Raw genomic sequence first — 18,726 nt, 5'->3', positions numbered from 1 at the left:
CTAGGTGCAGAGTTGGAGTTCAGTAGGGTGACAGCCGCAGGGAAGAAGCTACCTCTGAACCTGCTGGTTCGGGTGCGGTGAGACCTGTAGCGCCTCCTGGAGGGGAGTGGGGTGAACAATCTATGGTTGGGGTGAGAAATGTCCTTGACGATGCTGCGTGCCTTACGCAAGCATCGTTTGCCCTGGACAGCCTCAATGGAGGGGAGTGAGGAACCAGCGATGCGTTGGGCAGTTTTCACCACCCTCTGCAGTGCTTTCCGGTCAGATGCCGAGCAGTTGCCATACCACACTGTGACACAGTTGGTGAGGATGCTCTCGATGGTGCAGCGGTAGAAGTTCACCAGGATCTGAGGAGACAGGTGGACCTTCTTTAGTCTCCTCAGGAAGAAGAGACGCTGGTGAGCGAGTTAATCAGTGTGATTTTTCCATAAATTAATAGGTATTTGGTTGCAAGATCTTGTCTGTTTTAGTTAACCTTTTATTGAAATTTATGGTAGTAAGTTCATTTATATCTTCAGGGATTTGAATACCAAGGTATGTACTGCTCCGTCAGCCCATTTTATTGGTAAACTGCATGGTACTGAAAACACTGTATCTTTCAGCGATCTAATACGTAGTAAAGTACATTTTTCATAATTAGGTTTTAATCCAGAGAGACTAGAGAAGTTGTCCAAGTCCTTAATAAGGCCGAGCAGTGATCTGGATTGTGGACTCAAGGAAAAGCTTGTATCATCCCCATACATTAGCACTTTTGTGTTTAATTCCTGAATATCAAACCCGTTGATCAAATTATTGGATCTGATTTTAGTTGCTAGCATTTTGATGGCCATAACAAACAAATATGGTGACAACGAATAAACCTTGTTTAACACCTCTTGACAGTTCAATTCTCTCTGAGAAGTATCCCTTATTAAATATTTTACACCCGGGTTTGCTATACATAACTTAAATCCATTTCACAAAATGATGTTATTAAAAGTATATTAATAAATATATATTAATAAATTCTAAACACATGATCAAAAGCCTCTGAAAAAAAGCTCTGATGTTTCATAATGTTCTATTATTTCATGTGATTGTTGTATGTTATCTCCACTGTATCATCCAAGCAAAAATCCTGTCTGATCATGATGAATAATATCTGGTAAGACTTTCTTAATTCTGTGCACTATACATTTTGCCAGGATTTTTGCATCACAACACTGTAGGGTGAGGGTCCTCCAGGTAGACTGGAATAGACTGGAATAGACTGGAATAGACTGGGTCTTTATACTGACCACCCAGATCCTGTTTTAGTAATAACGAGATCAGACCCTCTTGTTGCATATCAGATAGTTTGCTGTTTTTGTAAGAATAGTTAAAACTTGCTAACAATAGATCTTTCAGTATCTCAAAAAAAGGTTTGATATACTTCTACTGGTATGCCATCAAGACCAGGGTTTTTTCCCATCTGATCTCATATCATTTAACATTATCTTTAGAAAAGAAGTTATTGCAATGATCATCATTGAGGGGAGATTGAGGAGAATGAAAAGAAAACATATGCTTAAAATATTGTGCTTCCTCTTTCAGAATATAATTCGGTGATACATGGTTTGTTCCATCATTTGTAATAAGGTTTTTTGGGTTGCATTTCTGTATTGAAAGTTGAAGAAAAATGTTCAATATGTTCCGTCCAATTCACTTTGTTTTTGTAATATACTGTACTTGATCTTTTTTGAATATGTTCCTTCAGTTATTTTGACATGTTTTCTAAGTTGTTCTGTTCTTCTATAGTACAGTTAAGACACAAAGAAATAGTGACTATGACTAGCTTGATTTAGCCTCCTCCATGTATATCTCACCAAGTGAGGGTTTTTAAATCACCATATATCCTAGTTCTAATGCATCCATAATAGTTCTGATGTCCTTGAGTGCAAAAGGGTTTGTCCAGTACATGATCAATTGTAGCTATCCATTTGATAATTTGGAATGTGAGCAACAAAGTTAGTGCACAACTACTCTCTGAAAGTACATTATGGCTTCCTTCTGGTAAGGTAATGCCCTGGTTAATAAATTTACTTGTTTCCATTTGAGCATGAATTGTACAAACCATGCCTCAGTCATGTCTTTCCTCCCTCTGTGATGTCTTGACATTGCATCCCAGCTGCTGTTCAAGCTCCATTCATTACAGGTCCACAGACAAGTAATAATTCTTTACTGCTGGAGCAAATGTCTCATTTTCAGACCGATCTTTCACACGCCCAGAGCTGCTATTAAATTAAATTGGATTTCATTTACAACTTCCTATTAATTCAGTGGTGTCATGTTCATTGATTGAAGCTTCACTACCAATTCTTTGGCTTATTTTTTTACATTTGAAAAATGTAATAGTGGCCATTTCTCACATATAAAAAAATAATCTAATAAACTGCCAGAGAATACTTAAAAAATCATTATCTCCAGTCTGCCATGTAAATTACATAACTGGTGCTTGTACTGGGGCCTGCAGTTTTTAATGGTCCGGTCACATGGTCAGAAAAAATCTCTGGAACGTACTGAAATGGAATTTTGATTGAAGTCTATGCAAAAAACACAATATGGATACAGTATTTTAACTACAACTTTTGGTTGTTCTCTTACAAAAGATCTTGTGTTTCCGTGTGTTTTTTTCTTTTTGTGAGTGTGTTGCATCTGAACAGATGTATTTTGTTTGTATGTTTTAGATTTTGTGGGATTGTAGGGTTGTCTTTTACTTGCTGTGGCTCAAACATCCAGAGAGGTGTGTGAGTGCAGCCGTGCGTGTGTGCATGCTTGCATTGAAAAGGCCAGGGACAACCATACTGAATAGATCACAAACATGGGAGTCTGCCTTATTCTAGGATTGAACCAACTGTTATGGAGATGAAAACTCCAAAATGAGTATTAATAATTGACAAAGTTACCACAGAAATTAAGCCAAATACTGGACCACAGCTTTCTTTCAATGGAAAGACTCCATCAAAGATGCTTTTTAGTCAAGGAGTAGGCGTAATCTAGGTCAGAAAAACTGGTCCTAACTCAAGTAAGTCAGCCATGTGTAACTGATTTGAAAAGGTAATAAACTCACTCCTCACAAGTTGAAACAAGCCCACTGCGCCGTGAAAGTACTTTTCGGTGGGTTAGCTTATTAACATTGGGTATTTCAGTGATGGTCACATGTGTTGGTCACAGACACAGGTTCGAGACTCGTTTGAGCAACTCTTGAGTTGCAAGGAAGTAATACTGTTTGCAGCAGCAGCATAACGCCTGGCATCCTGCCATTTTGCTCTTCTCACCCAGGACTGGAGAAGGTGGGCCGGGACTCAACCTACGAACAGGAGGGGAAGGTGCAGTTTGTGATGGATGCAGTGTACGCCATGGCCCATGCTCTTCACCACATGCACCGTGAGCTATGCTCAGGGTACCCAGGCCTGTGCCCACGCATGGCCAACATCGATGGCAAGGAGCTCCTCAACCACATCCGTGCAGTCAACTTCAACGGTAAGGCCCTCAGATTGTCACTGAGCATCTTTTATCAATCTATGAGTTGAATTTCTTTGTGTTTTCCAGGCCATTTTGACAAAAGTGCTTGTAGTTTGCTAATGCCTTCCCCTGACAACTTACCTTTACCTTAACCACTCAAAGTTAAGGCCTAAATGCCTAACCACCACGTAAGGCAAAGTACTACGTAGTTGCGTTGCTAACATAGTGTTAAAAAGAAAGAACAAACAAACAAAAATACAATACCGTTATATATAGATATATTTTAAAGGTAGTGCATGGTAGATGCAGATTTCACACTATAGTAACGTGTGGATGTGCACATTATGGTGGCCTTGTACTGTTGTTTCTGCGTACATTTTGCTAGGAGACTATGTTGGTATTTTCGGAACTCTCTGATTTTGAAATGGAGTGGATTCAACTGCTGTCTTTATTTTATTCATCATCATGTATCATAACGTTGTCATCCTAATTGTTATCAACGTCATCATCATAGTCTCACAAAGTCAGACTCTCCATTTAAATAGAGAGTCTGATGGCACACCCATCAAAAAGTGCTGATGGGCGGTTTTGCATACCGGTGAATTTCACTAGCAACACAGATTCTACTGATGAGTAGATAGGAGTTCTTCAAATGGCAGGGATTTCAGCGAGATAAAAAATGTTTTGCTGTCGGTGTAAACCTGTTGTATAAAAGCAATAACACACTCTAGGGTGTGCTACAGTACATCTAGGATATCGGAGTGGCTGTGATGGTCGACGGCTCTCGGCAGCACCAGTGCCTATGACCGCATCACAGCTATCGATATCCTGATATAGCACACCCTCTAGTGTGTTTTCACTTCATCATACACTTCTACTGGTTCCCTCTCCTCATCAACCACTCTTTATCATTATTACGGTAGGCTATCCACCCCCTCATTTGCAGGGTTATTGAACTCCTTTGTTATCATCATTATTATACCCTCCAAAAACCTACCACAGCAATTTATCATCTTTAAGGAAGAGATATTTCCTTTGTTTCGTTTTTTTCACATTTTTCACATTTCGTCACCTCGTCATGCTTTCAACAGCACACATTCGCCACCTCCACTCCTCTCACTTTCCTAGCGTTGTCCTGTCCTTCCATCTCACTCTCCATTTATTCTCTTTTTCCCTCCATCCATCCATCTCCTCACCCACCTTTCCTCACTCCTTAACACATCCTTTGATTGTTTCATTCATCCTCTTTTGCTCTCCATATTTTCTATCACTGATTCATCCATTTTCGCTTTACCTTCTCCTCTCATCTTGCTTTATCCATTTTCACATCTCTCCCTTTACTCATTCAGAGTCTTTTTTTTTGTAACTTTATTTTTTATTGGTTTTCCACAAAGATATAGACAGAACAGCCTTGGCCAATTGTTGAGATGGCTCCGTTGAGATGGCTCCTCTTGCAAAGTAAGAATAGACCTTTGTCAACAAGGCATTCACACCATGGCCCAAGTTTGTTTCTGTGTTCAACTGTCTTCAGGTTTACTCCAAATTCGAATTCATTTACTTCATTACATCTGAATAATGATATACTTTTCAATGAGTATTATCTAATTTTCTTCCATATTTTAATAATTTGTGTAGTTGTGTAGTTATCAGTTCAGAATGTTATATATTATTAATATTATATAATTAATAAGCACATTGCTGTCAGAGCCAACTTCAGAAACACTTCAAGATCTAACAGTCTGGGGCGTTCAGTGGCGTAGCACACTACGGCGCATACTATAACATCGCAAGGTCCCTGGTTTGATTCTGGCCATCGACATATCATGCATGTCATCCCTCCTCTCTCTCCCATCCTTCCTGTCAAATCTCTACTGTCTCTATCCCAATAAAGCAGAAATGCCCTAAACATATTTTTTTTTTTAAAGAAAAAAAAAAAGATCAGTCTGAATCCTTCTCACAAACTGCATTGGTAGAATTTGGAGACTTGAGTTACATGTACTGTCACCCCAGATTTACAAATGCATTGTTTTGGCATTGATAGTGCTTTTCAGACTACCTTGTGACGTGGGTTAAAATCCCAGGTCTGTCTATAACAAGATTGACCTGGCTGCACATACCTCATGTTCAGCTTTAAGTACACCCCCACCCCAAATCCTGGCATATTTTAGCCTAAATGAACCCCTCACAATGTATTTGAAGTATATTGTTGTATGAAATTGAAAGGTACTTGAAAGCACAGAATGTGTGACAATCTCTCTAAGGAAAAGAGTAAATCACACTAGTTTTGAGTGTGTATAATCTTTTGTAATTTAGAACTTTGCTTATGTTCTCTTAACGGTTAGGGAAGTGTCAGAAATATTGTAAGGACAATTTGCTTTGAGAATTTCAAGGCATGAACGTACCTCAAAGTCAGCCAAAACAAGTTTTGATATCTGCCACACTGAGATTCTTTCATGGTATCAGAGACAAACTCCTACTCTTAAAGTTATTGTACAGTCAATATCTTCATTTCACGCCTGCCCTCGTAGACGTATTATTTGTGAGGGAATCTCAGTAATTTCAAATTCAGTTGACTGAAAATGCAGATTTTCCACAAAGTTGTTTGTTACTTTTGACAGTAGGTGAGCACAAAGCATCACTTGCTCTTACAGATGGAGCCAAATATATTGCGTGTGACAATGCAGCAAATCATGCATGCTTCATTCGTGCCTCTGCAGAGTGAATTGAGGCAAGCTATGCAACTGAATGCAATGATCGAGTTTGTATCCCTCAACATTCAGTTCCTATTTCGGCAGCCTGGGACATAAGAGAAGATTTTTATTTCCTATTTGTTCTGTAATATTCCGGCTTATCGTCATTTGTGCTCATGCCGTTCTGTCTGTTCTGTCATTTGTTGGGGAAGATGCCAAGATTGGATTAGTTTTGTAATGCTTCTTTTCCCATGGGACTGGAGGAACTCAGGTCATATCACCAAGTGCCAAGAAGAGGGAGGCAAACACCAGGGCTCCTTTCCATTCTGAAATTAATGTTTACTTCAGTTCCCTTCACTCAAGGGTGGGAATCCCCATTTTGATGTAAGATGGCGGCAAACATCAGGTCAATTCCATTTCATTGTAAGCAAGGGAGGGGGGAATTATATCCCCTCCAAATATCCCCTTCACCAAGGCAACCATACCCAGACAGGTATGAAACAGTGACCACTATCGGCAGTTTGGGCTATCCCTTGCTCAATCCCCTCCACTTAAGTCGGGTTCACTCACAGAGATGACATCAAGCGTCACTGAAGGGCTCACTCAATAGGAGGGAGTAAGGAAAAGGGGTGTAGAAATTGGGATGGAAAAGACCCCATGAGTTGTCTATAGACATTGGTCACTTAATTAAATTCCCTAACCTTTGTTGATCAGTATCAGTTAATCCCTTCCTATCCCATTACCCTTACCAAAACCAACTATCTCTAGCTTTCCTACCTGATGACTCTTGGGCCTTTTGACGTTGATGCAATTTGCTAACCTTGATGATGATGCTTACATATCTTGAACACTGTTTCATTGCTACTTTATATTTTGAGGGTATTTTTTACAAATATTAGTTTGAAAACAACAACACTTTTTAAACATAGTCCCCCCATTTTAAGCCACCAAACGGATTTGGACAGATTCATATTATATCCAAATTAGGCAATCATGTTTAGTATTTCGTTGCATATCTTTTGCATCCAATAACTGCCTGAAGTCTGCTACCCATTGACCCCACCTGTTGCTGGGTATCATCTCTGGTGATGAATTTCAATCTGAAGATTGATTTGGCCAGTCAAGAACTTTCCACTTTTTTTACCTAGTTGCTGTTTGGCAATGTTTGGTATGTTTGGAGTTATTGTTTTACTGTATGATGAAGCGTTGTCCAATGAGTTTGGAGACATTTGCTTGTACTTACTTACTTGCCCTCAAGGCTGTGTGGGGCCCCTCAAGGCTGTGTGCTCAGTCCCCTGCTCTTCACCCTGCTGACTCACGACTGCACACCAACCTACAGCACCAATCACATGGTGAAGTTTGCGGACGACACAACTCTGGTGGGTCTCATCTCCAAGAACGACGAGACCCACTACAGGAAGGAGGTCAATCTTCTGACCACGTGGTGCAGAGACAACAACCTCCTGCTGAATGTCAGCAAAACCAAGGAGATTGTAGTCGACTTCCGGAGAGGCCACACCGAACACCCACCACTGACCATCGATGGTGCTGCTGTGGAGAGAGTGAGCAGCACCAAATTCCTGGGGGTGCACATCAGCGAGGACCTCTCCTGGACCACCAACACTGCATCACTGGCGAAGACAGCCCAGCGGCGCCTCTACTTCCTCCGCGCCTCTACTTCCTCCTGACAACATTCTACCGGGGCACCATTGAAAGCATCCTGTTCAGCTGCATCACTGTGTGGGGCGGTAGCTGCACCGAACACAGCAGGAAAGCACTGCAACGCATAGTGAACACAGCTGGTAAGATAATTGGTGCCCCACTCCCTTCCCTGCAAGACACCTACTCCACCCGCCTCACCCGAAAAGCTACCTCGATTCTGAGCGATGCAAGCCACCCCGCACACAGACTGTTCAGCCTCCTTCCTTCTGGAAGAAGGTATAGGAGCCTCCGTGCCCACACCACCAGACTCATGACAAGCTTCATACCCCAAGCTGTTAGGAAGCTAAATTCTCTCCCCTCACCCCCCCCAGCCACATCCTCCAGGCTGCCAGGAAGCTGAAACCCCCCCCGCCAACCCCTCAGCCCCCCCCCCCCCCCCCCCCCTAAAAACACTACTCTGGACAATCTACCGATCTATTGCACTATTAGTATTACCAGCATTTGCTATTTACTGTATTAACTGTCTTTACTGACTGTTCTTTTTGCACTGTTTAAATTATTTTTTGTCTGTCATTGAATGTTTCACTTTTAGTATGTCTTGTCTTATCTGTTGTGCCTGTGCACTTTATCTGTCTCACCGTGGGAGAGTGAGAAACGTCCTCTCGATTCCTTTGTATGTCTTGACATGTGAAGAATTGACAATAAAGCCACTTTGACTTTGACTTTGACTTAAGTAGACAAACTTTCTGCAGCTGCTGTCAGCAGTTACATCATCAATGAAGATTGCAGTGGCAATTGCAGTGGCAGCCATATATACCCAAGCCATAACACTGCCTCCAACATTCAGAGATGATAGTGGTATTCTGTGGATCTCGGGCAGTTTTTTTTTTCTTCACACAAAGTTTAACATTTCTGACTGACGGGCTGACCTGGGCTGAGCCTGATTTTCGGACAATTGATTTCTGACGAGAGAGGCTCGGGTTTGCCGCAACAAAGATGTGTTTAATATTTGTTTATATAATCTTGTGTGGCTGTGTGATTGATGACTTGCAGCCACCTACTGCTCTTTCTCCCTCTCTCCCTCTGCTCTAGGCATAGATGCACAGCAGCAGCACCTGCAACATTCAATGTTTTTGTTTTTGTTTTTTTCGTTTAGGCTATATGTTTTTTATACGTTATCTTGTTGTTTCTGTCAGTCCTAATTACTGAATTGGTGTTAAAGGCTGCGAAAAAAACGGGCCTGGGTTGGGTCGGGTACATGCTAATCTTTGTCTCATGTGTCCAAGACTTTTTTTTCCAGAACTCTGCAGGCTCTTTAATGTTATATCTTGAGTGATAACAGTGTAACTTCACAGGTATAAGAGCAACGTCAGGTAGAGTTTTACTGAACATATATGTCCCTTCATTTATCCAGCTGTGAACATGTGCAAAGATAGCTCACATTCAGTCGTGAGAGATAACAATGTGATTCATTGACGGTTGGCTCCTCTCTTTATTGCAGTAACGTACCTCTTCAGTGGGTTTTATAAGAGGCTAGATGAAGCTGTCTTCATCTCTCACCTTTTATTTCTGCATAGATTTTCAATGCCTAGATAGAGGGACAAAGGAGAGAATCCACACTACACATATCCCCCATGATCTGAATGTATCTTTAATTCAACCTATATGCACTATTCAACCATACAGTTATATCCCTACTTGTAATCTTACCCTGCATTTATGATATTAAACGCATGCAGACAAAGAAATACTGAATTGTTTTGAAAGAAACTATCTCATTATTTCAAGGAGATCATTTACATGGGTATATAGAATTTACAGAGTTAAAAGGTCAAGTGTAGCTGCATTATTAATTGCATTCCATACCAGTTTGAATACCAGTTTGGAAATTCCATGATGACTGATGACTGAATTCCATGATGACTGAATAGACCAGATGACTAAATAGACCATCACCAATATACTGATTCCATCTGCACCCAGTCAGCAAACAATTGTGGGGCACATACTGTTTGGCAGAATACTGGAAACGAGTATTGTATGGGCCAGATCTGGTCCGAATGTGGGGGGCTAGCCCTGGGTGAGAGTTGGCAATTTGCTGTGGGCCAGCTCTGGAATGAAGAATGTGACCCTGATACGTTCCTCCTCATTAGCAGACAATTGTGGGCCAGATCTGGTCTTATGGTGGCACTAAGTGCTGGAAATGGCAAGTATTATATTGGCCAGACCTGGTCGAGAGTTGGCATTTTGCTTATGGGCCTGCTCTGGGATGTGATAACTGGCCCTGACACTTTCCTGTCTATACTGGGCCACTTTTGGTCTGAATTTGGGGGACCATTGGGTGACAGTTGGAACTTTGCTAATGGGCGAACTCTGTTATGAGGAATGTGGCACTGATATGTTCCTGTAGTTACAGGGCCATCTTTGGTATACATGGGGGGTACCAGTACTGGATGAAAGTTGGAACTTGGCTAATGGGCATACCCAAATGTCCCTTAGCTGTCCACATGTAGTAGAGTAACTTGCGTAAAAGCATTCTGCAATCCTCACATTTCCCCTCCTGTGTTGCTGCCTCAACCGCCTTGAGCTGTCTCAAAGTGTTAATACCTCATTTGGGAGAGCTTCCCTATCCACAAGCACCTCTCCTCCCTTCCAGCCTCCCCAACCTGAGAATGAGAGAAAATGTTAATAATTCTCCTATCTTCTTCTCAGTCAATGGGCTAGGGAAAGATATGGAGCAAAGGGAAATGGGCATATTCACTGGCTTTTCAAGGCAAACATTCTGAACTTGTAAAGCATTAGTTAGGATTATTTTTTTTAACAATCTTCAGACCTTGAAGGGATTCATATCTCCACCAAGCTTGATGAACGTGGAACTGCTCTGTGTTATTTTGAGAAAACCCCCCACATTGAATTAGCAATGAATATGGCCACAGGGCTGAAATTGCAAGACTGCGTTCAGGGGGGGGGGGGTCTTGCGTGTGTGTGTGCGTGTTACCCATAATCAGAGTTTGAAATGTAGCGAATCAAACCTTTGGCTTTGACTGGCGCTTTGACAGTGACTATGACTTCAGCCATAGGGTAATCGCCAACTCAACCGCATTCCTATTCGCCTGAGTGGTTGCATACTTACGTTTATTTTTAGATTAGTGTTGGGAGGCTAATGGATAATGAGTATAACCAGGACCATTTGCCTCTAATGCTAACATTTGCAATGATATGCCCTTCTGCCAAAGTATTGTATGGTTTTGAACATGATTACTAGAGCATAGAAGGATATTACAGCCATCAGGGTGTTTTTTCCTACAGTTTGGACAATTCCAATTTCTGTTTTGGGGAATGTTGTGATATTTCGTTATTCAGCCTACTGTGTCTTTTGAAATGATAGTAAGATATTTTGGTAAGAAAATAAGGATACATTAATTAGCATGTATTAATACAGTAGTTAACATGTATAAACCATTTGGTAATACATTTACAAAGCATAACACGTTCTAATATATGTTTACTACATTAGAAATAAGACACAAACTATTGATAATACTATTTGTTCACATGAATAAAGGGGTGAAATAGTATTCAGATGTAACCTGATGATTATGTATGTGTTGTACATTAAATGGTGTATTAGGGTGCAAGTTCATTTATGTAATGGGGTCAAACTTAAAATGTCTCTAGAGTTCCTGCGTTTTGTATTCTCTAGTGTTCCTTGCATCTCACTTAGTTAAATACCAAGTAAAGTGGCCTATTTGCCTTTGATCTGCTTTTTCTCATCTGGTTGCGTCTCTGCGCCTGGGTCCTACTCTACACCACCTCACACTTCCGAGCTCTATAGCTATATGAAATGTCATATGGCACATGGGAAATCGTTTTAGGAGGAGCTAAAAAAATATAATGTATTGCCCAAAATGCACATACTTTAAATGGCAATTTTCTGACTTGAATCATTGTGCAATAACATTGCCGCCCCAGAATGTCATATATCAGCATCAAAATGAGTAATCTGGGCCTTTAAACTCATTTTGCATGGAAAGCAGTCAGTGTATAGACCTGTAGTCAGCAATCCTAGATTTGGGTTAATTTACTTATCCGAGCATATCAGCATACTCTAAATAATGAAATCAACATGAATTTGGCTATAGCAATATTTGAGCCTAAAACACGGTCAAATGTGAAGCGCCAATAATTTAATGTAATTATACATATTTGCAAGAAGTCACAAGTCATTTGCTAAAGTAAAAAAAAGTGGACACAATGGCTTCTTTCACTGGCTATGAACTTTACACAAATGTGTCGCAAATATTAATTTTGTTTCCTGGCTTATAACAAACAATCGAATTACTCACAAAAGTGTTCCGAATGTCTGTAATCAGGGCGAATTTGTCCGTTGTGCCGTCTCCCTGCGCGTGGATCGATGCATTCATTACTGTAAGGTACATTTCATAAACCCGTCAGACACAAGCACACACACACAGGAGAGTTTGTTTGTCTCATCCATTATCGACATTACACACTGACCGCCCACTTTTAGTATTGTCATCACTGGCGTTTGGCAGACCTAGTCAGAGATTAATAAATTCATGGTTGAGTGACGGTAGTGCGGCAGTACCGCCATGGCATTTTTTCTTTTCTCCCCCCCAAACTCGAGCCCTATAATAACCCCCCAGAAGACATCTCACATTATCGCACTTATTATTGTACTGACATTTTTGCACTATTACATTGTTGTTGTTGCTTTGTTGACTGTGGAGCAAAATCCCAAAACATTTCACTTGTCTATTACAACTGTATGCGATAAGTGACAAATATAATTAGATTTTTGATTTGATTTGAAATATTTACACGTACTGTATTAAATACATTTGAATAGAATCAGTGGCTACGACCATCGGAGACATTCCAAACATTAACACTTTTCAAATACAGTGGTAGGCCTGCACAATCTGCTCAAATACATTTGAATAGAATTAGTGGGTACAGTCACGTGCAACATTCCAAACATTAACCACAGTGGGGGATTGTGAGCGATTTGTAGCGTTATTTCGCATTCATAATGCCATTGCCAACCTCTCGCACCACGTTCACACGCTATTATGGCGGTTTTAATAATACAAAACTGGAAATAACCATTTGTTAGTGGCTTTATTAAGCATTAACTGTAGGCTACTTTTCTATCCAGGCTCAATCCCACTGAAACCCAACATTCTTACTCCTGTCTCGTATGAAAATTCCCAACTTTATTCTGTAATCAATACTTTACATTATTAAAGCTGACTAGTGCTTATTCATGTCAGACTGCGCTAAAACATTTCCCCCTGTTTCTCTGCGCTGTGAGAGAATGTGTGATGACGGTATGAGAGTAGATAGGAGTTGGTTCCATTGCTTGGTCCTCGTTAAGATTATATTTAAAACATTCCACTCTTCATCTCTGCAATTCATAAGCTGCTATAATAAACTTGACTTTGCCAATCTATCTGATAAGGCAAGCTGACAAGGCAAACCATTCTCTTTTCAAACATCCTTCACAGCTCTTGTCACCACCTTGTGGTGGCTTTCGGCAGCACTTCACACCGTGTGTCTGCTGCAGCAACGACATTGAGGTATACCCCTCTGCGATATCAGTGTGCACGTATTAAAGCCCTCTGTATATAAAATATATTGAACTGTTGAACATTGCTACCGTTGTCACGGTTCATAGTGCAAAAATAGGATCGCATATTTTACAGTATAGCCTTTCATTCTTAAACAATTTCAAAAACATTTGCAGTAAACGGGACAGTGAGCCAATCGGACATGTATTTATTTTCAAGATGCATTCTACAGCGGCCCACAGATGTGGATTAGTTGGGAGCCGGTTTGGAGTCATAAACGGGAGAATGAGAGTCGCATGTTTGTGCGAGACATGCGCTATAAACAGGGATTAAATTGGGCCCTGAGCCCTGGCAATTTAGCTGGGCTATTACGGCGGTTGGGAGGACCCTCACCAATCAAGATGACCAACTCTTAATGTAACGATTAATAACAATTAATGTAATGATTACTCCCCACATAAACAAGTAGACTAACCTAGAAAATCCAATAATTTTGCAATCCCCAGAATGCTTTGCAGCTGTATTTGCATAATGTCAGTGACTGTTAATGACAACTGGAGATTCCACCCCTTCATTAACATGAATAATTACTGGAATTAACCATTTGTTAGTGCCTTTATTAAGCATTAACAATATTTTGAGAATGCAAACAAGTTACTTTGGCATTAATTCATGTTTATTAATGTGTCCTTATTGTAAAGTGGAACCAATATTTATCACTGCATACTTTGTCCATACTTTGCAGTTCGCTGGGCTATTACTGAGCTAATATTTGGTGTAAGTCGCTTTGGATAAAGACGTCTGCTTAATGCTGTAAATGTAAATGTAAATGTAAAGTTAGACTGATGACAGAGGAACAGAAAGATAGATGAATGAATGAATCAACAAATATACAAGCAAACAAGACACACATGACTTCTCGAAAAGGTTTCAAGAATAGTACTTTGCAGAATGTACAACACATTTCCCCACCCCTGAGTCTGCTGAGAAGTGGAGGAACAATCAATACGGGGAGATGAATTCAATAAGCTCGAAATTTCCCAGTGCCGTTTCTCAGGCCTAATGCATGCTGCCTTGTCAGTCTTAAACGATCACTTCAGTCCGGCATCCATTCAATTGCGATCTGTGATTTAATAGAACATTAAGCGTCTTGGCAAGAGCTGCTCTTACCTTATTTGCTGACAAATAGCAGGGCTGGCATTAGAAGCTTGAACCATGACACCATTGGCGCTTTAAGCAGGAAATTGCAGCGGTATATTGGCAATGCCACGGCTTGTTTGTGCTGCCAATACATTGCTGCCAATACAGGAAATACGTATAGACATTCGCTCCCATTAGAGGTAAATGAAATGTGGATGTGTCTCAGAAGTCAGACAGTTACAAGCACCCGGATGACTTACTGTAGAACACCCCTCCATCACATGTATTGTTATTATAGTTGTGGCCCTCCTTTAACCCAACACAATTTGTGTTTTCATACAGTATAAAAGCTTTTGTGAGGAGGGTACAATATTTAACTTGCCACGTTTTTTCTGGCAAGCACAGTCACAATAATCAGGTTGTGAAGCATAACAAAGAATATCGCTTACCAACAATTACTGCATGTGGGCTTCTTGAGCAGATCCACAAGCCCACCTACAGTCATTTGTCATCACATTCCTTTTTCCAAAAGCATTGCTTCTAGACTAAGGCATACAATAAAGCTTTTGGAATTTGTAAATGAAAAACCATTGACAATGAGCAGCTGAATTGAAAGGCCAAACCAAGGTTGATCTTCAATGTGAGATGAGATCCTTGTATGTTACCTGGCTTGTAAATCACATACCACTGACCTTTACAAGTGTCCATGGCTTTGACAGCAGTTTGAGGAAGTAGTTGAAACTGTGTGTGTGTGTGTGTGTGTGTGTGTGTGTGTGTGTGTGTGTGTGTGTGTGTGTGTGTGTGTGTGTGTGTGTGTGCGCGCGCACTCTGGTGGGTGTGGGTGGGATAATAGGGATGAGTCCTCTTCCTCCTTACCTACTCCTGCTTTCATTCCTTTCATATTTCCACCTCATTCTTTACTTGGCTGTCACAGAGGTGTGTGGGAGATGGTTGAGGTGAAAGAGTGTTAAAGCTTGCAGTACCTCAAGTCATTTTCTTTCTCTTCTTTTTGTACTTCTCTTCATTCCCACTCATTCACTCCAACTGCAGTCAAACCCAACACCTTGAGAGTTACCTTTATTATTCTGACTGAAAGGAAGTTGAACATTGTTGGAAAGGTACTCGAAAGTTTGAAAAGTTATTGAATCTAACACAGTCTTGTGTTGAAAGAAAAGAAACATCACCAATAAAACTGATTTGACAGGGTTGATTTGACACTGTATCATATGAGCATATGAGCTGTATCATATGAGCATCAATTATCATTTTGGAAAAGCATTTGTAGCATTTGGACCCATGAGGACCAAAATGTGAAATTCAAATTGGGTGTCAAATGAAAGCTAAGAGTCTTTATTTTTGGGAAATTAAGTGAGAAATACATTTCTCAAACATCTTCCATCATAGGAATAGGGATGAAAAAAGCTTTGACTGCCAAACATCGAAGAAAAAGTCTACCAGAAAAAGTCAACTATAGACCCTGGTCAACTAATTTCAATACTTATATTTTGTTGGAAATGGCTTTTGTAAGTTTAAGAACCATTGCCCAGTCTCTGGGTCATTCTGTTACCAAAAAAACACATATGTATGAAATATTTGTAAATGCCTCTGCCTCATGAGGAGCATTGACAATGAAAGTTAACAAAAGTAAGAAGTATAGGTAGATCTACTAAATACTTGTACTATTTTTTACTGATATCAATTCAGTTCATGAATTAATAAGGGATTCAAATTGGTCATTCTGTTACCAACAACTGAACCAAATTGGTAACATTTACATTTTGACATTTAGCAGATGCTTTTATCCAAAGCGACTTACAACAAGTACATTTGTCTAAAGTAAGTACATTTGTTGGTAACAGAATTACTGAAATGTATTTGGCAACACTCATTTATTGTACAGGCTGTACAGAACCTAAAAGGGTTCTCCGGTTGTCCCTGTAGGGTAACCGTTTAAGGAACTCTTTTGGGTTCCACGTAGAATGCATTTGGGTTCCATGTGGAACAGTGGGAAATCATACAGTAGTAGTTACAAACCACTGCATCAACATCCTCATTTCATACTCTAATAAATGGAGAATTAATTGTTGTTGTTTACAGTGAGGAAAGCAAAGTCAATAAATCACATAAATATGTAACGCAAGTATCTTAAGTACCTAAAAATAAAGAAATGACCAAAAAACAATAGGGCATCAGAACACCAGTACTGTCATGGTATTCAGAAAATTGTTTTGGTATATGCTTAATATCAACATGATTTTGCTAGCAGGGGAGGGAGAGGGCTGGGGGGTGGGGGGGCGTTTGGGGAGCTAGATCCCGAGGCTGGCTGTGGTTGTGATTCATGTGATTTGCGATGCATTTATTCATGTTGTGGAAAGTAGGGCTCGGATATAATCAAAACTCGTGCCCACTCACTAATCATAAATTAGGGGTGGGTGGGTGCTCTTTCATTACAATATGCTGTTCCTCTGGATTTTACTTATAAAGGAATCTACCTTGGCTCAATTGGAGACTAGAGAGTGAGTCAACCTGTGATTATGCCTGGGATTGGTTCAGTCAACACATCAACCAATCACTTAATCATCTACTGGATGTAAAAAGCCACTGTTAACCCCAATAAGGAAATTGAGTAATGTTTGTTAAAGTTGTAATCAAGGGGTATGACTGACGTGTAAAAAGGTTTAAAGTGTTGTCAGAAGATTTAGAGTTTTCCGACCGTACCATGATGAGTCAAACCTGTGCTTCCCTTGACTGCTCCTTCATTATTTATTAAGTTACAGGTTGTTCCATTGCCTAGTACCACTTGAACCTTTCTACACTATCAATAGCATGTCATGACAGTTGACAATGATTCAAAGGTTATATTAATAGCATTAGATTGTTACAAACTAGAGTCATGTCAAATACAGTGGTATGCAAGGCAAGTTAACTTATGAACTAGCTAGCCATCCAAAAGCAATACATATGTTATAACTTCATTAAAACCCTGAGTACAGTAGGTCAGAGTTTAAAGGATTCACGATTGTACGACGATGTCGCTGGGGTACAGCGACGGCAGTAGGGAGTCAGCTCGACTATTTGCCATGTTCTATTTCAGGTTCCAATAGATATGCTTACAATGTGTTATAGACCCCTTTCAAACATTGCTGCCTAATGAATTACATGAAGATTACTTTATGAGTTGTTGTTTCACTTTAGAAAAGGACAAATTATTGCCTGGTCAGAAAAATTCAAATTTATGTCCTTGGATAAACCTTGATTGAGAACAAATCATGTCTTCATGGACACTTCATAAACTGATGTCAGGCATGGCATATGTGTCAGTAAGTCCGCAAAATTACATATTAATTAACTCATAGTGATATAATGTTTCTCAGTTGATTCTGCACATTTCAGCAGTAGGCTATATGGACACAAAGCAAAAAGTGCAGTTTGTGTCATTAATTTTCCGCTCTGGCAACATGAGTTCACGTTGAATGTATTTCACATAAATGAAATGAGAGCTTTCATGGATCAATAAAAAATGTTTACATGCCATGTGCAATGATGAAAATAAAACAAATTATATTTTCACTGTATTACTGCCCGTATCCAACGAGTCATTTGTAGTTGCCTACTATCTGTATTTGACTGGGTTTTTTTGCCCCTGTCCATCATACCATGTATCACAGTTGGCTACAAATGTATAACTTTCATATAGATGTCATATAATTGCTGTAGCCTTGGACAGTTGGATATGTGTGATATTTATGATCTGTAGGGTACACATTTTAATTCAGGTCCTGTGTGTGTTTGCTTGAGCTCCGTTTACAACAAGCTGAAATTTTTTCCCATTAACAAACAAAAGCATGACAATTTATCTAGCCAGATAAAGACAGTTTTTTAGGGATACAATTTGAATGCTGAGTACAATCCAGTCCCACAGTAAAGTTCTTCATTTAATGGAGTCCAGAAGATTGACATGCAAACATTGATTTTACTGTTGTATTTTAGAGAACTGTTATCAATTCCATTATACATCACGAAAATAATATTTTTTATGCATTTCAAATTATTTTTAGGAGAAGCCTAACCAGTGTGATATCTAGACTACCAGAGCACGAGTTGCTATCTGTATATTAAGGAGTGAGCTAAGACAGAGAAACTTAGTGAGCTAAGACAAA

The 18,726-nt window shown here is 40.0% G+C and overlaps 1 protein-coding gene across 1 annotated transcript in view; it reads left to right on the top strand.

The window, feature by feature from the left end:
- The window catches only part of grm8b (glutamate receptor, metabotropic 8b), a gene marked incomplete at both ends in the record, with an annotated part of 151,231 nt that overhangs the window by 114,923 nt on the left and 17,582 nt on the right, over window positions 1-18,726 (top strand). Inside the window, one exon of the mRNA XM_083667148.1 lies at window positions 3,301-3,501. Coding sequence (XP_083523274.1) covers window positions 3,301-3,501 — 201 coding nt within the window. The remainder of the gene's footprint in view (window positions 1-3,300; window positions 3,502-18,726) is intronic.

Source organism: Argentina silus, assembly GCF_951799395.1.
Source record: "Argentina silus genome assembly, chromosome: 3".
Lineage (NCBI taxonomy): Eukaryota > Metazoa > Chordata > Actinopteri > Argentiniformes > Argentinidae > Argentina > Argentina silus.
This window is presented reverse-complemented; position numbering and strand designations above follow the sequence as displayed.